Below are 24006 nucleotides of genomic sequence, written 5' to 3' on the forward strand. Positions count from 1 at the left end.
ATTCATTATAATTCTACCTGTGTCTGTATTTCCTTAAACTTTTTCATCAGCTCTTTCATTTGCAGCTGACATTTTCCATATTCTACCTGCAACTGTAAGATATAAAAAGATCAAGCATCATTCTAAATTATTTTCTTAGCTTAAATGACATTTCAAAATATTTAAAACTTTGCAAATCAACCCACAAATAAGGGTATATGAGGTCTATTTCTACTAACAGATATTTAGTTAGATTACTGGTTTTTAAAGTTGGGCCTACCAATAATGTATTTTCTTTAGTTTCACATTCAATCTCCAAAGTTTAAAATTCAAATAAGGTAGAAAGAAATTTGTTTGCATGAAGTCTTGGGACGAATTATAACTTTGTATAAATCATGAAAAAATAAAATATTTTATCACACTGATTGCCTGTTGAGATTTTATATAGTCAGACACTTAAATTCAATCAAGCAAAATTATAACTAAATTTAGGCAAGCATCCAGAAAACATTGTTTTAAAAAGCAGATCTGAAGGCAGAAACTGACTTAAATATTCTTTTAGTCTAAGAGCTGCTTCCCAAACACAGAATGTCTATTCAATAGTAAGCTGACGTCTGCATTTCAGGAGCCACAAAAGAGCAACGTAACTGTCCTTCAAAATTCTGGTAATCCATACATCATTATATGTTGCCTCCTTTGCAGTTCCTTCTTCAGTCAGGATTTCTTCATATAAATCCAAACAATTTCTGGATGGTACAGACGATTTGGTAGCACTGTCTAGAACAAACAAACAAAAAAACCTTACATTAAAATATGTATTTCCAGATTCAATGAAATCCCTGTCAAATCTCCAATGGCATTTTTTCACAGAAATAGGAAAAACAATCCTAAAATGTGTATGGAACCACAAGACTGTGAATGACCATAGCAACCTTGAGAAAGAAGATCAAAGCTGGAGGCACGACACTTCCTGGTTTCAAACTATAACACTATAGTAATCAAAACTGTATTTTATTGGCATAAAAACAGACATATAGATCAATGGAACAGAACAGAAAGCCCAGAAATAAACCCAGGTATATATGGTCATAATTTATAACAAAAGAGCCAAGAATATACAATGGGGAAAGGGTAGTCTCTTCAATAAATGATGTTGGGAAAACTGGACAGCCACAAGCAAAAGAATGAAACTGGACCCTTATCTTACAGCACACACAAGAATCAACTCGAAATGAGTTAAAGACGTGAATTTAAAACCTGCAACCATACTTAATATCTTGTAATAACCTATCATGGTAAAGAATGTTGGGAATGCCCTGGCAGTCCAGTGGTTAGAACTTCGCACTTCCACTGCAGGAGGCATGGGTTGAATCCCTGGTCATGGAACTAAGATCCCGTAAGCAGCGTGACGTGACCAAAATAAATAGGTAATATAAAAAAAGAATATATATACATGTATAACTGAACCACTTTACTGTACACTTGAAACTAACATGACATTATAAATCAACTATATTTCAATAAAAATTTTTTTAAAAAACCTGAAACCATAAAATGCCTAGAAAAAAAATATATAGGGGGTAAGTTTCTGGACATTGGTCTTGGCAATAATTTTCTGAATTTGACACCAAGAGCAAAGGCAAAAGCAAAAATAAACAAGTGGGACTACATCAAATTAAAAGGCTTCTTTCTACAGAGCAAAGGAAATCATTAACAAAATAAAAAGACAACTTACGGAACGGGAGAAAATGCTTGCAATTTTTATATACATATATATCTGATTAGAAGTTAATATCCAAAATATATAAAGAATTCACACAACTCAACACAAAAAACTAAAAAATGGGCAGAGGAACTGAATAGACATTTTTCCAAAGAAGACATAAATGGCCAACAGGAACATGAAAAGGTACTTAACATCACAAATCATCAGGGAAATGCAAATCAAAACCACAATGAGGTATCATCTCACACTTATCAGAATGGCTATCATCAAAAATACAACAGATAAGTATTAGCGAAGATGTGGAAAAAAGGGAACCCTTGTACACTGTTGGTGGGAATCTAAATTGGTACAGCTACCATCAAAAACAGTATAGAAGTTCCTCAAAAAATTAAAAATAGAACTATCATATGATCCTGCAACCCCAGTTCTGGGTATATATTCAAAGGAAATAAAAACTGAATCTCAGATATCTGCACTCCTCTGTTCACTGCAGTATTATTCACAATAGCTAAGATATGGAAACAACCTAGGTGTCCACCAACAGATAAAGGAATAAAGATGTGGTATATGTGGGTGCATATATGTATGTAAACATGTGCGTGTGTGTAAATATATGTGCATATATAAATATATAATGGAATATTATTCAGCCATGAAAAAGGACACCCTGCCATTTGCGACAGCATGGATGAACCTTGAGGGCATTATGCTAAGTGAAATAAGTCAGAGAGAGAAAGACAAATACTATACAATATCACATGTGGCATCTAAAAAATCCAAATGCATAGACACTGAAACGATAGTTACCAAGGGCTGGGGGTGGGGGAAAAGAGGAGATGTTGATCAAAGAGTACAAACTTCCAGCTATAAGACAAATAAATTCTGGGGATCTAATGTACAGCATAGTGATTACAGTTAATAAGACTACATTATATGATCAAAAGTTGCTAAGAGGCTAGATCTTAAAGAGATGGTAATCATGTGATGCTAGGCAGGTATTAGCTAATGCTATGGTGGTAATCATTTTGCAATATTTAAGTGTATACAAATCAATATACTGTACATCTTAAACTTACTTAATGTTATATGTCAATTATAGCTCAATAAAGCTAGGGAAAAAAGAAAAATACATGTGTTAAGCTTTTTGATGTACTGTCTACCTCTACCCAAAGGGCTCTACAGTTCTCCATCTCTTGCATCTCATCCAAATCTATACTGATTTCACAGATTAGAAATGGAAAACCAATTTACCTAAAACAAATCTGTCAACAAATCAGGTATAAGGATCACATTTGTTTGAGGCTTTGGAAGATTTTATTACAGAAAGGTTTTCTCATTTGGACGGGTCATTAGACTCTCGGCATATCACACTCCTACTGACACATTTGAAAATATTTATAGTAACTACCCTTTTCAAAAGTTCTAATATCATGTAGCCTGTGACAGTATGTGTGGTAATATATGTAGAAACCACCATCAGTTTCGTTTTCAATGGTACAAAATATTTTTGTACAAGGTCCAATTAAATCTGAGACCTAGATGAAAAACAAACCTAAGGGCTAGTTTATTTTATTGACCAAGCTTTGGGCAAAAAAATAATTACCTGAGTATAATGATTTCAAAGAAAAGGCAGATTGTTGAGGAGCTATGAGTTACTCCAGGAATTGATAACAACAAAATAAACACTTCCAACAGACTGACCAAACAAAATGAAAGTATTTTATTATAGAATTTACATACCAGAAACAGCACTGTCCAACCCAGCATATATGTCCAAAGAACCTTCATCATTATTTTTAAGAGGAGAAGCTGCAAAAAAAAAATCAAAGACTAGTTAAAACTGACTCTATGCACTTAGTGGAGTTTTTCTATTCTGACTCTGAAGGACCAGAAAAAGAAAGACTTCATTAGTCCAGTGTCAAAAAATAAAATTGTTTAGAAGCTTTTGTACATCCTTATAAACACACACATCTTAGAACACAGGTTTAGACTTAAAAACTCACTTTCAAAAACAAGCTAGTAGGGGCGGGGGTAGGGGGGGTGGTGGTGGGATGAACTGGGAGATCGGGATTAACATATATACACCAGTATGTATAAAATTGATAACTAATAAGAACCTGCTGTATAAAAAAATAAAATAAAATAAAATTCAAATATTAAAAAAAAAAAGAAAAAAAAGAAGAAAGAAACTCCACGCTAGTAAGAAGGTTACAACTCCAATAATAGCAGAATAGTTTCTATCAGAACAATCTTCCTGCAAAAACTATAAACTCTAAACAAAATATTAAAAGCTATCTGCAGTCAACGCTCTACCACTAGACTTATTGTGGTGATTTTGCAATATATACAAACATGGAATTATTACATTGTACATCTGAAACTACTATAATGTTATATATAAATTGTACCTAAATTAAAAAAAGAAAAAATTTAAAAAAAGCAATCTGAAGAACTAAAGAGCAATCTAAAGCAGGCAAAAACTGGAGAGGAGATGACACCTGAAAGAAGAAAACAGCACTGCATGAATTCCCTATCCCCCTTTTATTACAAGTTTTTGTGGAACGATAGGCTCTAGCTGGAGCCACACTTGGCAGTGAAAACTCAGATGGAAACTTCTAGTCCTGATAGCTTAAAGAAACAGAGAAAAAACTTTGGGGGTGATAACAGCAACTAGAAAGAGGAAATCCAGAGTGCCACAGAGAGGACTCCTCAAATTGTACCCAAATCTGAGTGACCCCCAAATTACACATGTAAAGGTTAGAACTCCCAAAAGTCCAGCTAAAGCTAAAGAAAGCTGAACAGTGATTTCAGCTGCTGTTCACCACAGGGAAGACAGAAGATTAAGTTCAGTCAAGATAAATACCTGCTAAAATTAAAAACACCAGCACTTTTCAGAGGAATATAACAGAATCCAATGTCTCTATAATATAACATTTACAATGTCCAGAATGCAATGCAAAATTACTCACTGGAAATCTTGGTAGAGAAATAAAAACAACTACAAGAAACAAATGAAAATTCTAAAACTGAAAGTACAATATCTAACGTAAAAACTTCAACAGAAAAGCCAGTGAGCTTGAAGATAGATCAATAAATTACTCAAATGGAAAAAGAGAGAAAAAGATTAAAAAAAGAGAGAGAGAACAATCTTACTAACTTATAGTATATCAAAAGTTCTCACATACTATATATCTGGAGTCCCAGAAGAAAAGAGACAATGGGGAGGAAAATGATACTAGATCCTAGAAGGACAAAAATGGTAAATAACTGAGTAAATATAAAAGACTAATATTTCATCTTAATTGCTTTTAACTCCTCTTGATTTCTTTAAGATACATACAACAGTTTAAAATAAAAATTACAGCACTGTATCAAGGGGTTCACAACATCTTTAACATAAAGGGATGGATGGAGTTTAAACGCAACAATATGTACAAGATTATACAACTTACATAAAAAGATTCTTACATTTAAATAAGTAGACTGCAAAATGTTAAAGATGTATATTGCAATCCCTTCAGAAACCAATTGTAAAAAATAATGCAAAGGTGTAGCCAAAAACCTAATATATAAATTAGAATGGAATTCTAAAATATATTCAAATAATATTTGAAAGAAGGCAAGAAAATCAGAGAGAACAAAAACTGAGGAGACAAACTAAAATTTTAAAATGACAGAGGGACTTCCCAGGTGGCGCAGTAGTTAAGAATCCACCTGCCCATGCAGGGGACATGGGTTCAAGCCCTGGTCTGGGAAGATCCCACATGCCGCAGAGCAACTAAGCCCATGAGCCACAACTACTGAGCCTGCGCTCTAGAGCCTATGAGCCACAACTACTGAGCCCACGTACCACAACTACTGAAGCCCACACGCCTAGAGCCCGTGATCTGCAACAAGAGAAGCCACCACAATGGGAAGCCTGAGCACTGCAACGAAGAGTAGCTCCCCTCGCCTCAACTAGAGAAAGCCCGCCTGCAGCAATGAAGACTGAACGCAACCAAAAATTAATTAATTAATTAATTTGTAAAAATAAAATAAAATGATAGATCTAAATCCAATCACAATAATAAAGGACATTATTGGGTTAACTGGTAAAACTGGTATAAAGATGGTAGATTAAATAAAATTACAGTATTAGTGTTAAATTTACTGAAATTGATAATTATGCTGTTCTTATGTAAGAAAACCAACTTTTTCTTGTGACATACCCACTGAAGTATTTGGAGGTAAAGGACCATAATGTATACAACTTAGTATCAAATGGGTCAGGAAAAAATTGTGTGTGTGTGTGTGTGTGCGTGTTTTAAGAAAAAAGTATGTGCACAATGTTAAAGCCACTGGCATAAAATATTAACGAGTGTTAAGTTTGCAGGAAACCAGGTAAAGGATTCTTTGCATGTTCTTATTCTTGTAACTTTTCTGTAAGTTTGAAATTACAAATATAATAAAAGACAAGCATGAAAATGTTACAGGAATAAAATTTTTTGTGAAATCATGTTAACTGGTAAAAAGTAAAATGTCCACTGTGTGTATGACTATCAAAAAAATGTATGCATGTGGACAGGAACTTGAGAGAGAGCAATATGTAGAAATGAAAACAGTTATTTCCAGCAAATGAGATTAACAATATAGTTTTGTCCTTCAAAACAAGAGTTACAGGTGTGATAACAGTTAACCATTTGTGGGACTTCCCTGGGGGCACAGTGGTTAAGAATCCGCCTGCCAATGCAGGGGACATGGGTTCAAGCCCTGGTCTGAGAAGATCCCACATGCCACGGAGCAACTAAGCCTGTGCGTCACAACTACTGAGCCCGAGCGCCACAACTACTGAAGCCCAGTGCCTAGAGCCCGTGCTCCACAACAAGAGAAGCCACCACAAGGAGAAGCCTGCACACTGCAACGAAGAGTAGCCTCCGCTCGCCGCAACTAGAGAAAGCCCATGCACAGCAACGAAGACCCAACGCAGCCAAAAATAAAATAAATAAATTTATTAAAAAAAAAAAAAAAGTTAACCATTTGTGAATCTAGGTGAAAAGTAAAGGTGGTCATTATATTATTCTTCCCATTTTTCTGTTGGTTTAGAATTTTTCAAAGAAAAAACATCATAAGAAAAATACATAGCAGCATAACAATTTGAAACCACATCAGCAAAAAATAATTAAATAACACCAAAAAAAAAAATAACGCTACCCAGAGTGGTTATGATGGCCATATTTCATGTGAATCCTTCCATGTCTATGGATATTAATATTTTAAAACATATATTTTGGGCTTGCCTGGAGGCGCAGTGGTTGAGAATCCGCCTGCCAACGCAGGGAACACAGGTTTGAGCCCTGGCCCGGGAAGATCCCACGTGCCGCGGAGCAACTAAGCCCGTGCGCCACAACTACTGAGCCTGCACTCTAGAGCCCGTGAGCCACAACTACTGAAGCCCATGCGCCTAGAGCCAGTGTTCCACAAGAGAAGCCACCGCAATGAGAAGCCCACACACTGCAACGAAGAGTAGCCGCAACTCACCGCAACTAGAGAAAAGCCCACACGCAGCAACAAAGACCCAATACAGCTAAAAATAAATAAATAAATAAATTTATTAAAAAACAAAACAAAAAAACCCATATATTTTAAGCAAAAATGGAATTCTACTAGACGTGTTTTACAACTGCCCTTTTCATTCTATACCATAGTAAGCATAATTCTGATCAATAGATATACAACTGTATTCTCAAAAAATTTAATGATTGTCATAGCATAATTATAATTAAGACAATAGAACTAGATAAATGTTATGTCAGGATTTGGAAGTTTAAATTCTGTATATTATTAAAAATATTTCCATTTTATGAGCTTATTTTACTACCAGGTCTTCGCTCTTTCAAACTTATCATCTATTTGTGACTGTCAATTTTTCCCTGAACAATAAACAAGTACCACTGCATTTACTGGAAGTATTAACTTCAAGAGTCACAAATACCTATCATTCATGTATACATATTATATATATGTATATATTGTATATATATGTATTTAAATATATATATTTATATATTTTTCCCCCGCCCCCTGCCCCCCCCTCCCCAGCTCACGGCTTGTAGGATCTTAGTTCTCCAACCAGGGGTCAAACCCAGGCCCAGGCAATGAAAAAGTGAAAGCACGGAGTCCTAACCACTGGACCACCAGGGAATTCCCCATATATTTTTTGATGTAACAATAAAAATCATTACTGCTTACATTGGCAAAGCTGTTAATTTCATTATATTTAAGAGGCCTGAAAGCATACAATAATAAGAAAGTTCTCACTTACTAAGCACTTTCTATTTGTCAAGCATTTTTATTGTATTAAATTCATTTATGTGCGGGGTGAAAAAGTTGATAATGACAGTGTTTTCAATGAGAATAACTAAATGACTTTGTAATTAAATAAGTAAACTTAGAAAGACAATTAAAATGAGCTCTTACCAGAAAAGACATCAAATAAACTTGTTCCATCACCATTGTCATCATCTGCTGCCATGATCCTATTTCTTTTTGATAGTCGCCATCTAAAGTATTAAATATAAATATTCTCCACTGTTAAAATCAACCTCACAATTCAGAAACTAAACTTAGCTTTAAGTTAAAAGACAACTTTCAAATTTGGACACACTGACAATGTTCACTCTATTGTGATTTTTTTTTTTTTTAATATCTAACATTTTCCAAAAGCTAAAACTAGAAAACAAAAATCTTAAACTTGCTGATATGGTTAACTCATGCCACAAAGTAAATGATGCTAATTTTATAAAGTAGACCAAAATATAAATTAACTTGTATACTTAAATAAGCCAACTATCACAAGAGTGCAACTATACGGTGAGTTCTGTGAGTCCTCTTAGCAAATCATCAAACCTGGTGGTGATCTTGGGGACTCTAGACACACGTGTTTTCACCAATAAGGGAGTAAGATGGGCAAAGAGCGAAGAGTTCGATACTATACTAGGTTGGTAAAGGTGTGGGAAAAGAGTGATGTATATACTCTAATACATCAAGTGTATACTGGTACAAGCTCTATGGAGGCAATATGGCAATAGCTATCAAGTTTCTAAATGCAAACACTCTTTGACCCAACAATTTCATATCTAGTAATTTGCTCTACAGATATACAAGCACATGATCACAAAAATGCGTATACCAGAATATTCAATGTAGCACTGTTTGTAGCAGCAAGACTAGAAGCAACGTAAGAATCCAAAGCAGTAAAAAAAAAAAAAAAAAAAATCTGACTTATCTGACATTCTCCATTCTGCCCGTAAAATACATGAATGTTGCCTATGGTCAAAGAACTATGGCCACTGTGGCTCCTTGGGGTCACTAAGGCTACCTGTGCCTGCACACTTCTGCTCCCACCAACTGAGACAGTCACTTACCAACAGCCAGGTGCATTTATTATCAAACCCAATTATGTTTATTTCCTTATTTTTCTAAGTAATAGTATGATGAAGGATTACATTACCAAAGGGAGTTATTTTCCAGTGAAAACTAGGCTGAATGTTCTGGAAAGACTAAAAGGCGAGTAGCAAGACACTTACAGTTGCTGTCAAATCAAGTAAGGGTGAGATAATCCAAAATACTGGAAAAGAAAATCTAGTCTGTACTCAGACTGACTCAGAAGTATCGAATTTCTTTCTCTAATGAAGAAAGTGCTGGAAATCATAAGCAACGTCTTATAGGTGTGCAAGAAAGAAGTCAGAACTCTAACCATTGGATGTATACTCAAAGAAAAGGTCGTGGTTCTACCACAACAAATACAATTTATATATTATTCCTTTAAATAAAATTAAGGTATATGTATATCTTTTTTTCTTTATTCCCCACATTCCCCATTTTTTCCAAATAGCTGAGTTGATTAAGCAACTGTTATAATATAGCTTGTGCAATAATTACAAAAGGCACAAATGGCATAATCACATTTGGCAAATAACACAACTGACTCTTGGTAAAGTAAAACTCAACTGATGGAGCAGAAACTCACAGGCTTCCTGACGGTAATCAACTCCTAGCTGTAAACTGTCACGCGGAGAGGGGAGCATCAGTCAATGGGTTTTTTACAAAATGGAGATCAATTAATCTAAAGATTTGGTTAAAAAGATGATTCGGTTAAACTGATCAAATAGATCAAAGCTTTCATTGCATCTCATTTCACACAGTTTTAGTTTTTACTACTAAAAAAGGATTCTACTTGTCTTGGTAAATTAAAACTGGGAAATACAAGAGATCTAACAAATCCTGGATCTTTTGTTCCTCATCTGTCTTAAATTTTCTCCAATTGTTCACAGGATCTTTGTCTCCAAACCTTAATTTCTAGGCCCCTATCACCAATATATATATATATATATATATATATATATATATATATATATATATATATATATATATATATATATATATATATATATATAAAAATTACTTATAAATTTAAGAGAAAGTGACCATTTCTTAGTCATATCATATGTAGCATTATGAGATCTTCAAAATTGTTTCTGAGAATAATATATCTACATAGTAACATAAAGAAGTTGTCAAAAGAATATATGTGGTTTCTCACTATGTACTATACATAAAGTTAAAGGAATTGTGGCAATTATGATGTCTCTTTATTCCATATCTACCCTGTGTGATAATGGAGGTAAGCCTTGAAAATATTTCTCTTTTGCTAACCGGTACTACATACAGCCTTGTCACTAGAGAGTGCTGGAAGGAGACTGGAAAGGAAGCCGGTTTCTCCTCCTAGTTTCAATGTGCCTGGCTAGCCAGGCTCCTGCAGGGCAAAGCTTTCTCCAGCATTCAGTTCCTGCAGTAGACAGTTTCTCCAGCACTAGGTTCCTGCAAGGGCACAATTTTTCTGCATGCTTGCCTCCTATACGTAAGGTTGCTATTACAATGGGCTCCTGCAGGACACAGCTTTCTCCTGCTAGGCTCATGGAGAGGGCAGCTTCTCCAACTCTTGGATACCACAGCACCTGACAGCCAGCAGCATCCAGGAGCTTCCCCATGCACCTCCTGGCCAGATTCAAAGCAAGGTCACTAGAAAGGCACTTAGCAACTTCTCCACCATCCAATTAGCCCTGGCCACACTCTTTCCAATGAGGGGGAGACAGCTCTTCTTTGGATGATCTATCTCAGCCCTAAAGGTAGTGGCTGATCCTTATATCTGCTATTCCTACATTCCTTAGGGTTATCTTTAACTCTTTACTAAACAATTCCCAGTTATTCCAACCCTCTGTTAATAATGCTTTCTCTTTTCAAATTACCATGTGGTTTTTGTCTCCTGATTGGACCTTGTCTGATACAGGTAAGCAGTCACAATAGAGGTTTTAACACACTCTTCTCTGCTAATAAAGCAGTTAAAGAGATTTAAAGATACAGCTCTGAACACAAAATTGACAGGTTTGATCTGATGATTTTTACTGATATATTACCTACAGTAAAAGAACTTATATTACTTTCAAGCATATTTATAAAAACTGACACTATATCATAATAGAGCTAGTTTCAACAAATTTCATAAAAGTGCTTTTATCAATAAAATTTGAAATTAACAGTGCATTTTCAAATTTCCCAATTCCTTTAGAAATTTACAAACATAGGTCAAAGAACAAACATTAATGGAAACTGGGAAATACATAGAACTAAATAACAATGAATACACCACAGAACAAAATATTTGTGGGGTACAATCAAAATAGTACTTTTAGAGGAAAAGTTATAGCATTAAATAAATTTATAGGAAAAGAATACAAAATATTGAGGTCAACATCCAACTCAAGAAAAAGAACAAAGTAAACTGAAAGAAAGAAACACATAAAAAGAGAAATTAATAAAAAGAAACAAACACTATAAAGATGAATAAAAATAAACACTGGCTCTTTGAAAAGACAAATCAAATAGGCATATGCCTGGCAAAACTAATAAAGAAAAAGAAAGAAGGCACAAACATTAGGAATAAAAAAGGAGTGACAGCTTCACATATAGCAGAGATTAAGTTATTAACAAAATATATTTGAAAGTTCAGTGAAATGGATAGTTTTTTAGAAAAATGTAACTTGCCAAAACTGAAGAAGAAACAGAAAATATGTACACATCTAGGAGGATTAAATTATTTGATACAGTAATTAATCTACTCATAAAGAAACTACTAAACCCAGACAGTTTTACAGGTGAATCCTGTCATACCTTCAAAGAACAGATAAACCATAATCTATTCCAGACAACAGATAGGAAAAAAAGAAGGCTGAGAGACAAATAAGTTTATAAGGTTAGTATAGTCTAGACATCAAAACTGGGCAAAGATAGGGCAAAACAGGAAAATTACAAGACAGGAAAACTACAAGTCGATCTTTCTTACGAACATAGAAATAGCCTTTAAAAAAAAATTAGCCAGCTGCAGCCAGCAAGACATTAAACAAAAAAGAAAAACAAAAATACGCTACGGGGCTTCCCTGGTGGCGCAGTGGTTGAGAGTCTGCCTGCTAGTGCAGGGGACACGGGTTCGAGCCCTGGTCTGGGAGGATCCCACATGCCGCGGAGCAACTGGGCCCGTGAGCCACAACTGCTGAGCCTGTGCGTCTGGAGCCTGTGCTCCGCAGCGGGAGAGGCCGCGATAGTGAGAGGCCCGCGCACCGCGATGAAGAGTGGCCCCCGCTCGCCGCAACTGGGGAAAGCCCTCGCACAGAAACGAAGACCCAACACAGCCAAAAATAAATTAATTAATTAATAATAAAAAAAAAATACACTACGGACAAGTAAGATTTATCCCCAAAAATGCTAGGATAGTATAGCATTAAAAACTCAATTCATATAAGCACTGTCTTCTAGTTGATAAAGTTGCTTCCCAGCAGGGTATGAGTTGTTAGTTCTGATACTGTTATATGTGTATATTGGAATTGAACAATTTAAATAGATGGGTGGTAGATGGTGGGAGCCAGGTTTCTTGCTACTGAAGTGGAAGGTTACAGAAAAGCAAGAGAACACACTAAAAATGATCCCTGTGGTAATGGATTATAGTTGAAGACATCAGTAAGAACTCACATTTAACTTAACATAGATACAGATGAATATACACAGAAATATTTACAGGTATATGTATATACATGAGTTAGTAGACACATATGTACTATTTCTTTGCTCCACCAGCAAAGCAGCAATAAGCACAACTAGTATCCATATCTTGGTTTCTAATACTATTCTCCATTAAGATGGACCAGGGCTTCTTAAAGAAATGGCTGATTCTAAGACAGGGGCAGAAAATGCACAAGATGAACATGGAGCATCTTACAGTGCAAGAAAGTAAGGAAGAGTCAAAAAAAAAAAAAAAAACTAACAGAGGTATGTCAAAGAGGCACTGCAACCAACTGAAAGAGCTCTCAATAGCCCAAGCTGGAACAATTTGAGCAACAAATTAAAGTAGTACTGGATTATGACCCACAGCATAAAATAAACATACATGGTCCACACTGATATAAGTAAATTAGTAAATGGAGAAGAAACAAATCTTCCATGCAGAATTCCAAATAAATTATGCTGATACTACACTCTAAAGCAGGCAGGGCCTAACTTCCCAACCCTCAAATGAGGGCTGTGCACTGTGACTTATTTCCAAAGAGTAGAGTATGGAATTGGGTGGGGGGCTAACTTTATGGTGAAGAAAGCTGACAAACATTACTTCAGTCAAATGATCAAGCCAACATCAACAGTCATAAATCATGTTGATAATATGTACTCTTGATATGATATGATGAAAATGGCACTTCACCTTTGATCTTCCCAAAACCCATAATCTCAGTCTATTGATGAGATAAACATCAAATTCTAATTAGAGGAGCATCCTACAATATACCTGTCTAGTACTCCTCAAAACTGCTAAGGACACCAAAAACAAGGAATGAGAGAAAATGCCACAGTCGAGAGGAGCCCAAGAAGACATGACAACTAAATGTAATATCGTGTCCTGAAACAAAAAAAAAGGATCGATATTGGGTAAAAATAAAGGAAATCTGAATAAACTATGGACTTCAATTAATAATAATGTATCAATTTTTTCATTAATTATAAGAAATTATCGTAAGATATTAATAGCAGCGAAAACTGGGGGGTGTAGGGTGACATATGGGGATTCTCTGTACTTCCTTATTTTTCTGTAAATCTAAAACTGATCCAATAATAGTCTACTAACTAAAAATTAGTATATTTCATGCTAGATTAGAAAAGAAAAAATATGATCATCTCAACATCTGCACAGGAAGGGCATACGATAAAGTTCAACACTAACTATCAGCAAAGTTGCAGTTTATGAAAGTTTAAGATGGGACCTTTCAGGAATTCCTTTGCGGTCCAGTGGTTAGGACTCTGACTCTATGCTTACACCACAGGGGGCACGGGTTCGAGAACTAAGATCCCACATGCTGGGCAGCGTGGCCAAGAAAAAAAAGATGGGAACTTTCATAAACTGATAGAAGACATATTTATACTAAATAAAAACAAAGCCCCTCACATTGCGACTTCCCTGGTGGCACAGTGATTAAGAGTCCACCTGCCAATTCAGGAGACATGGGTTCAAGCCCTGGGCTGGAAAGATCCCACATGCCGCAGAGCAGCTAAGCCCATGCGCCACAGCTACTGAGCCTGTGTGCCACAACTACTGAAGCCCACGTGCCTAGAGCCCATGCTCCAGAACAAGAGAAGCCACTGCAATGAGAAGCCCGTGCACCGCAATGAAGAGTAGCCCCTGCTCGCCGCAACTAGAGAAAGCCCGTGCGCATCAACAGACCCAATGCAGCCAAAAATAAATAAATAAATAAATTTACTTATTTAAAAAAAACAAAACCCTCACGTTAATCATCATGCACGATGTTGAAACCATAGAACCATCTCCTTCAAAGTCAAGCTTGCTTCTATTAGCAAAAAGAGTAAAACATGAAATGAGACAGAACTGGAAAGGAAGAAACAAAGCTGCCATTATTCACACTATGATCACCTATGCAGAAAATCTACAAATTATTAGAACTGGTAAGAGTTTCTCAAAGTCGCTGAATGTAAGATTATACACAAAAAGCAACAGGTTTCCTATATGACAGCAAACAGTTTTTAAACGTAACTGATAAGAAGATATTATTTACAACAACAAAACTATAAGGTACATAGGAATTCATCTAATACAAGACCTTTATGGAGAAAATAATAAAAGATCTAAATCAGAGATTTGAAAACCTTTTCTTCTTCTTTTTTTTTTTTTCTGGCCATGCCGTGAGGCATGCGGGATCCTAGTTCCCCGACCAGGGATTGGACCTGCCCCCTACAGTGGAAGTGCAGAGTCCTAACCACTGGACCTCCAGGGACGTCCCCTGAAAACCTTTTCTTCTTAAAGGGTCAGGAAGTAGGCATTATATGCTTGTAGACCATCTGGTCTGTCACAAGGACTTAACTCTGCTGCTGTAGCTCCAAAACAACCATAGACAACTCGTAAATGAATAGAGGCAGCTGTGTTCCAATAAAACTTTATTTACAAGAACAGGCAGCCTACCTCTGCTCTAAATGACAAAATATGTCTCAATCATCTTTAGGAAAACTCAACATCAAGGTTGGCAAATTCTCCCTAACTTTATCAACTCAATGCAATCCCAAACTTAACAAGCTGACCATAAAATTCAAATTGAAGTGCAAAGGGCCTAGGAGAGTCAGGACATATTTTATTTTGATGGGGAGAGAGTAAATTTTTTATTGAAGTATAACATAAAAATAGAAAAAAGCACAAATCATAAGTAGACAGTCCTATATTTTTCACATACTGAACACATCCACGGAATTACTACTCAGATCAAGAAACAGACCATTACCAGCACGCTAGAAGTACTCTTTGGGCCCCCTTAAAGCCACTATCCCCTCCCAAATGTTGGCAAAAATGTGTGGAGAATAAAAGCATACACATTGCCGAGGACTTGCTTGGTAGGAGGGGAAGGACTTGCATGTCAATGGAGGAGAGGGAGGTATCTGTGGAGATCTCTGTAGATTCCAAATGAGAATATTAACCTTGGAGGAAAGGCAGACATGGAGAACTGTAAATAAAACAGCCTAGTTGAAACAGACCTCAGAGCAGGATTGGGAGACAAAACTAAAATTTCATCAGTGTCAAACAGAAGATACTAAATGTCAAACCAACGTATCTGGTCTTGAACTTCCAGAAGATAAGAGCACTGAAGGTTGCTGAGTTAGTACATTGGTATAAAGAAAGGAAAGAGGAAGGCTAATGTGTGGAATGAACTGGAAAGACAAAAGTGTAGGAAAAGAAACTGGGAGGGAGGCTACTATAAAAGTCCACATGATAAGACTTAACCCAAGACGGAGACAGAACGAAAAGAGTGATTACATGAGGCATAATAATGGAAGAAAGTAAATTACGTAAGTGCCTGGATATGGAAAATATAAACTATCATCTCCTGCCTCAATTCACTCTCAAGCTAAAAGCTTCCATTATCTTTGACTCTTTCTTAGCACCACACTCACTTTCAAGCAGTCACAAATTCTTAGTGATTTTTAAGTCTCTCAAATTTAGTGTCTCCTTTGCACTCAGTCACTGTTCCAGTTTCAGATATAATTATTTCTCACTTAAATTATTATAAAAGTCTCCTAGCTAGTTTCTACACTACCAATATCTTTTACCTCTTACCATTTTCCACACTGAGGCCAAAAATCAACCCTGTTTATGTCTAGCCTGTGTTTCTCTCCCAGGTCAGAAACCTTCAACAGCTACCCCAAATAAAATTATCAAGTTGAGCTTCCCTAGCGCGAAACCCAAGGCCTTTCTAGAAATGTCTATGAGTGCTTTTCTATTTCTCACTGTTCCCCTCACACACTCCAGCCACAGCCACCACAGCACGTTTCTGTAATGCAAGTTAGCACATACATTATTGAGAAATAGAGAAATGATGTCAGTATAACCCAGAAATTACGTTGGTTCAGATGGGGTTCTTTCCCAGGATGTTAAAGTTTTGCACCATTAATGAACAGCAGCTAAACACAGCAAGCAAGAAGGAATCTAGTCCTGTACGTGCCACCCTTACCCTAGATACCCATCACTCCCCTTTCTTCCTCTAGTCTCAGTACAGCCGCAGGCTCTGTCTTCCATGGGCTTAAGTTTGGTTTCCCTCAATCCTTGTGGGAAGGAGGATGGGGGACAAAGCCAGACACAAGGCAATGAGCCAGAGCCATCCAGTCCAGCGTCACAAGATTTCACATGAAGCCTGCATCTGCCTCTGTACCTACAACCTCTGATGTTTATGTCCCTCTTCTTGTTGCCGCAATCCTTCCTTATTCCTCCTTCCATCAAGCTATCTTCATCCTTATTTTTTCTTGAGGAAAAGACCTATATTTACTGAGATACTTATTTACTAGGAATTTAACATGTCTTTTAACTGTGCCGATATTTTAATTACAATTGATATTGTTCCTGTTGCTGCTCCAGTAATATGAGTAGATAGGCTTTGAGTATTCTGCTCCTATTTTTCCCATAAACCCTGTTTTAGTGAGTGATTTTGCAGAAGTAAAGGTTTTTCAAGAATACATATAACATTAGAGCAGAAATATCTGTACTTGCAGTTCCTGAAATATGCCATGTACTTCAACTCCACAATATCTTGCTCATTCTGTTTCCTCACCTGGACTGCTCATCCCCTTCCCAAACCCAGCTACCACACAAAAAATAAATTAGGGACTTCCCTGGTGGCACAGTGGTTGAAAGTCCGTCTGCCAATGCAGGGGACACGGGTTCGAGCCCTGGTCCGGGAAGATCCCACATGCCGCGGAGCAACTAAGCCCATGCACCACAACTACTGAGCCTGCGCTCTAGAGCCTGCGCGCCACAACTACTGAGCCCACGAGCCACAACTACTGAAGCCCGCACGCCTAGAGCCTGTGCTCCGCAACAAGAGAAGCCACTGCAATGAGAAGCCCACGCACTGCAACTTAAGAGTAGCCCCCGCTCACCGCAACTAGAGAAAGCCCACACGTAGCGACAAAGACCCAATGCAGCCACAAAAAAAAACTATTTAGAGGCATAGTTAATTCCCAATCCCTTATTCTATCAACATGCTGAACATGTCATTATTGCATTTACCAATCTCTACTGGAATCATCTGCCTTCTAAAGTTTTCCTTAAACTTTAACATGCATCAGAAAATCCTGGAGAAGTTTCGTAAGGCACAGCATTAAGATCACAATGCTTGTGATGGCCCCAGGGACTGAAGGCAGGGTCTGGCCCCTGCAAACTCCTCTCCCTGACTCTTCCTCTAGTGCCTCTTTCAGGTGCTCACATGCACATTGGTCCTTCCTGCCTCAGGAAATTTGCAGATGCTGTTCCTTCTACCTAAATAAGCTCTTCACCACCATCACCTAGTTCTCTCCCCTAAATCGGTTAGACTGCAGCTCAGATGTCACTTCTTCCAGGAGATCCTCCCTGTCTCCTGTCTCCCTCTCTTCACCAGCCTGATGGGGCCATGGTAGGCCTATCCCAGGATCCCCAAGGACCTTGTAGGTTATGTTAAGGCATTCACTCTTCTATCTAGAAGAGAATAGGGAGCCACCAAATTGTTGCCGGCCAGGAAAAATAAGATCAAATATGCTGGTAGGTCTGGGGCTAGAGAATTACGAACAGCAGCAAGCAGCTTACTTGGGACACAGATGATCCTTGCTCAGCAAGCAGTGGCCTCATCCTACCTCCCCAGGGGATCTCCAGTAATTCCCTATGGTAATGTTTTCCAGAATGGGGCATGACTATCACTGGGGGCTCTAGGGATAACTTTAGTGGCATATAACCAAATATTTTTCAAAGATTAACATATTTATTTCAATGGGGATTCAAGAATAAAACTTGCATTCTAAACCCATGATTTCATGGCTATTATTGCTTAGGACAAACTTCATGAGGTTGATACTCAACTGACTAACTAAAGCTTGGGGCCTCTTGCTCAAGTCAAACTTGCCAAGTACCCTGAAAAATCCCTCCACTTCTTTCTCTATACAACTCTCCTGCCTGAAATGTCCTTCCAACCCCCTGCTTTGGAAATTCTACATACCCTTCAAGGTCTCAGTTGAATCCCCGCTCAGGAAAGTGGCCTTCAATTAGGCTAGGAGATTGGCACAGTGGTTAAAAACTAAGGCTTATCAAATGTAAATTTTGGACTTTGGGTGATAATCAGGTATCAATGTACCAATGATTGTGTATCAGTGATGTACAAAGTTCACTAATTGTAACAAATGCACCGCTCTGGTGTTAGATGTTGATAGAGGGAGGAAGTTGTGTGTTGGCGCAGGAAGCATATGGAAACACTCTGCATTTTTGCTCAATTTTGCTGTGAACTTAAAAATGCTCTAAAAAATAAAGTCTATTAAAAACAAGAAAGAAAAGAAAAACCTGGAGAAGTTAAAACACAAGATTTGATGGGCCCATCTCTGAAGTTTCTGATTCAGTAGGTCTGAGATGAGGCTTGAGAATTTGAATTTCTAAAAAGTTCGCAGGTAATGCTGCTGGGGATCACACTCTGAGAACTGTTATTTTAGACCAGTGCTGTCCAATAGAACTTTCTATGATGATAAAAAATGTTCTATATCTAAGCTGTCCAGTATGGTAGCTACTAGTCACATGTAGCTATTGAGTACATGAAATATGCACAGTGTGAATGACTGTTCGTTTCCTATTGCTGCTCTACCAAATGACCACAAACTTCATGGCTTAACACGAATTTATTACCTTACAGTACTGGAGGTCAGAAGTCTCACTGGTCTAAAAATCAAGGTTCAGGAGGGCTGCATTCCTTCTGGAGGCTATAGGGGAGAAACTGTTCTTTGCTCTTCCCAGCTTCTAGAAGCTGCCTATGTTCCTTTGCTGGTGGCTCCTTCTCCCACCTTCAAAGCCAATAGTGTGACATCTCCTCACCTCTTGACCTCTGCTTCCATGGTCAGACTTGCTCCCCTCCCCACCTTCCTCATGCTTCTGTCATCACATGGCCTTTCCTGTCACTTACTCGCCTGCTTTCCTCTTAAGGACACTTATGGTAATACTGGCCAACTGGATAATCCAGGATACTCTCCCCATTTCAAAATCCTAATCACATCTGCAAAGTTTCTTTTCGGGGGGGGGGGGGGCCGGCGCACCACGTGACTTGTGGGATCCCAGTTCCCCAACCAGGGATTGAACCCATGCTCCCTGCAGTGGAAGCACAGAGTCCTAACCACTGGACCTCCAAGGAATTCCCTCCAAAGTTTCTTTTGCCATGTAAAGCAACATATTCATAGGTTCCTGGGATTAGAAGATGGACATATTGGGGAATCCATTATTCGGCCTAACACACTGAGGTTGATGTTTAAATTGTAATTAATTTTAATTAATTTAAAGTTAAGGGACTTCCCTGGTGGTCCAGCAGTTAAGACTCCACGCTCCCAACGCAGGGGGCCTGGGTTTGATCCCTGGTCAGGGAACTAGATCCCACATGCTGCAACTAAGAGTCCGCCACAACTAAAAAGATCCCACATGCCGCAACTAAAGATCCCGCACACTGCAAATAAGATCCCACATGCTGCAACTAAGACCCAGAGCAGCCAAAAAAAAAAGATGATTAAAAAAAAATTTTAAGTTAAAGAGGGAATTCCCTCTTTAACTTTATTACAATTTAATTACAATTACAATTGTGGTTATTACAATTTAATAACACATAACTAGCTCTAAATGCTATTGGGCCCTTGTAAAAAGGTATCCGAATACTTTCCTAAGGTGACAAGCTCCTAGACATCAATATCTTATTTTCTACAACTGCAAAGCAGTTTGGATTAAACATTTGATGGGCAAACACAAGGAGGTCGGGATAGAGAGCAAGAACTGCCACAAAAAGTAGGGGTACCAGATCAGATTTATAGACTCCTCTGCTGCCCCTCAGTGCTTGAAAATTAGGATATGTTTGTACTAAAAAACAAATCAACAGTCAGCAATAAGATGCTAAAGTTAATAAAGTAAACACATTCCTGTAAGTCCAAGCTCACCAAGTCCAAAACCAAAAAAGATCACCTTTCTATCAACATTTGTCACCTCCTGACATTGCTACTTCTTTAAGTAGCATCCCTACAGATGCTACCCTACAACGCTTCTCCCATGTTTCCTCATTCTTGCTATCGAAATTTGTTTCAGACCCCCCACTGTAGCTATCTAGTTATCTCCCCTCTCCAGACACATGTTACACACAACAGTTGGGTTAGTTCTTCCAAAGCAATCCTGCTCATCTTACTTCCTGCTCAAAAACTTTGTATTACTTCCCAATGTCTACTGAATAAAGTCAAGAAAAGCACCTACCTTTCTAGCCCTATCACTCACTATCCCAAGGTTTCCAAAACCCCAAGGTTCAGTGAAACTGGGTTTGTGTTCGTAAACACACTTCCTGACACCATCTCCCCACATCTATCTAAGAGCCCACAAGCAAGCCTGGGTTTGAATACCCAGAGGTTAGAATGTGAGAATTGAGATTTTAGAAAAGTCCAGTGATATAATTACAATACTTGGGCTTCATCCACTATGGAATGAGGGAACCACTGAAGGCTTTTAAAGCAGAGAAATATCATGATCAAATCTGCTTTTCAGACATTCAACTCTAGCAAGAAGAGTATAGAAAATATCAGTGGCAAGGGAGATAGAAAATGCTATTAAAACATGCAGGAGAAGGGTTTCCCTGGTGCGGCAGTAGTTGAGAATCCACCTGCCAATACAGGGGACATGGGTTCGAGCCCTGGTCTGGGAAGATCCCACATGCCACGGAGCAACTAAGCCTGTGCGCCACAACTACTGAGCCTGTGCTCTAGAGTCCGCGAGCCACAACTACTGAAGCCCCTGCGTCTAGAGCCCGTGCTCCACAACGAGAGAAGCCACCGCAATGAGAAGCCCACGCATGGCAACTAAGAGTAGCCCCCGCTTGCCGCAACTAGAGAAAGCCCGCGCGTAGCAACGAAGACCCAACACAGCCAAAAAAAAGTGCAGGAGACAATGAGGGATGATTAAGTTATTAGTAGTGGAAATAAAGACTAGGAGCAGACCTGAAAGATTTCTGTAGCAGAATCAAAAAGATTTAAGGGAAAGGGTATTCAAATATCCAATCTTGCCCATTTCAAAACCACAGCCTGAGCTGTCTTTTCAAAATGAAAATCTGATGTTTCCTCCTCTGCTTAAAACCCTTCAGTGCTTCCAGCTGATCTTAGGTTAAAAAACAAATTTTGTCACAATTCTTCTTACCAAGCCCTGAGTGACCCGGCCTCTCACCACTCCTCTAGGGTTATTCTGCAGCATTCTCCCCCATTCTCTGCTCTGATCATATTGGCCTTCCTTCAGCTCCTAGAACACAATGTTTGTCCCTCCCACCACAGCGCCTCTGCAGGGAGTGTTCTTTCCTCACTGTTCTCCTTCACTCAACTCATCTGTGTGTCATACTGTGGCTTAAGTAATGTTTGAGCCTTCCCTGGCTACCTTTTCTCTCCACTAGGTCAGGTCCTCTGTTAAATATTCTTATACCACTTTGTCCTTTCTCTACATGGCCTCTTTTCAGTTTATGATGACATTTTTTGTGGAATTCCTAGAGAAATATCCACCTCACCCGCTAGGCTATAAGCTCCACCAAGAACAGGCCTGGCTCTGTTCTGTTCACCATTGTATCCCCAGCTCTCAGCCCGGAGCCTGACAGGTTGGTAGGTAATAAAAAAATAATTACTAAATTAATCAAAATCCCAATTTGTTACAGACAACTCTGCAGTTCCTAGCTTGAATAACAAGGTAGTCATGCTTTTAACTGAAATGGAGAACCAAAGAAGCCATGTTGAATTATCTGTCGAACATCCAGCAGAAAATGTCTAAATAGACAGTTGGAAAATGGAGTATATAGCACAGAAGACAAGACATAATTGCTACTATTTGCAACAGCCAAGACATGGAAACAACCTAAAAGTCCATCGAGAGATGAATGGATAAAAAAGATGTGGTACATATATACAATGGAATACTACTCAGCCCATAAAAAAGAATGAAATATTGCCATCTGCAGCAACATGGATGGACCTAGAGATTGTCATACTGAGTGAAGTCAGAAAGAGAAAGCCAAATACCATATGCTAGCACTTATATGTGGAATCTAAAATATGATGCAAATGAACTTATTTACGAAACAGAAACAGACTCACAGACATAGAAAACAAATTTATGGTTATCAAAGGGGAAAGGGGGTGGGGAAGGGATAAATTAGGAGTTTGGGATTAGCAGATACACACTACTATATATAAAATAAACAACAAGGTCCTATAGCACAGGGAACTATATTCGATATCCTATAATGAAGCATAATGGAAAATAATATGAAAAAGAATATATATATACATATACATAAATATATAACTAAATCACTGTTGTACACCAGAAACTAGCACAACATTGTAAATCAATTATACTTCATCAATTAAAAAAAAAGACATAATTGCTGTAGCCGAGATTACTCTTGAAATTATAAAGGCCAGTGATTCTCTTGAAAAGGAAAAGAGGAAGGAGAGGAGGAAAACTTATGTATCAGAATCTCTTGCAAAGAACGATTTTTCACACTTGCTCTCACCTTTCCCCAAATGAGGATCTCAATATACAATGAGAGTTGCTTGTGATAGGAGAGTTGCACCTAAGTGAAGAGGCAAAATTTTCAAAGTTGAGAACCAAGAAAAGAGTTGCAAGCTCACTCATAATCTTTTGAGGAACAATCCCAATGGATTCAGATGTGAAGTCGAAGCAGATGAGAGAAGGATCACCTAGACTTTTGTGAGAGGACAACGTCTTTAAGAGACAGTCTGAAGGAAGTTTCCTTTAAGAAAAAAATCGAGGGAATGAAATAAACATGTGTAGTGAAAAACAAAAACGTGTAGAGAAAGAGTCAGGGGAGAGGGAGAGGGTATTTTTAGGCTCATGGGAAACACTTAATCCAATACAGCAAGACCCCTAAAAAGATGTAAGGGGAAAAGAATAACAAACGCCACATATACTGTACACTATGTGCCAGACACTGGCCTAAATGCTCTAAATACATTATCAATTTACTTTAAATACTCCCAAAAGTCCTATGGGGTACAGACTATTCTTTTTCCCAATTTACAGATGAGGAAACAGATAAGGGAAACTTGCCCCAAGGTCAAACAGCTGGTAAAAGGCAGATCTGGCCTTAGATCCCAGCTGTCTCTAAAGCCATATGACAAAATCAAGAACATTC

The 24006-nt window shown here is 38.0% G+C and overlaps 1 protein-coding gene across 4 annotated transcripts in view; it reads right to left on the reverse strand.

The window, feature by feature from the left end:
• Positions 1–24006, reverse strand: part of CASP8AP2 (caspase 8 associated protein 2) — a 42115-nt gene that overhangs the window by 17280 nt on the left and 829 nt on the right. For all 4 annotated transcript variants that reach the window (XM_068551452.1, XM_068551451.1, XM_068551449.1 and 1 more), the window contains exons 2-5: positions 8162–8244; positions 3446–3514; positions 656–756; positions 18–92 (exon numbers count right to left, since the gene is read on the reverse strand). In XM_068551452.1, the coding sequence (XP_068407553.1) occupies positions 18–92; positions 656–756; positions 3446–3514; positions 8162–8216 (300 nt within the window). In that variant the 5' untranslated portion in view covers positions 8217–8244. The remainder of the gene's footprint in view (positions 1–17; positions 93–655; positions 757–3445; positions 3515–8161; positions 8245–24006) is intronic.

Source organism: Eschrichtius robustus, chromosome 9 (genome assembly GCF_028021215.1).
Source record: "Eschrichtius robustus isolate mEscRob2 chromosome 9, mEscRob2.pri, whole genome shotgun sequence".
Lineage (NCBI taxonomy): Eukaryota > Metazoa > Chordata > Mammalia > Artiodactyla > Eschrichtiidae > Eschrichtius > Eschrichtius robustus.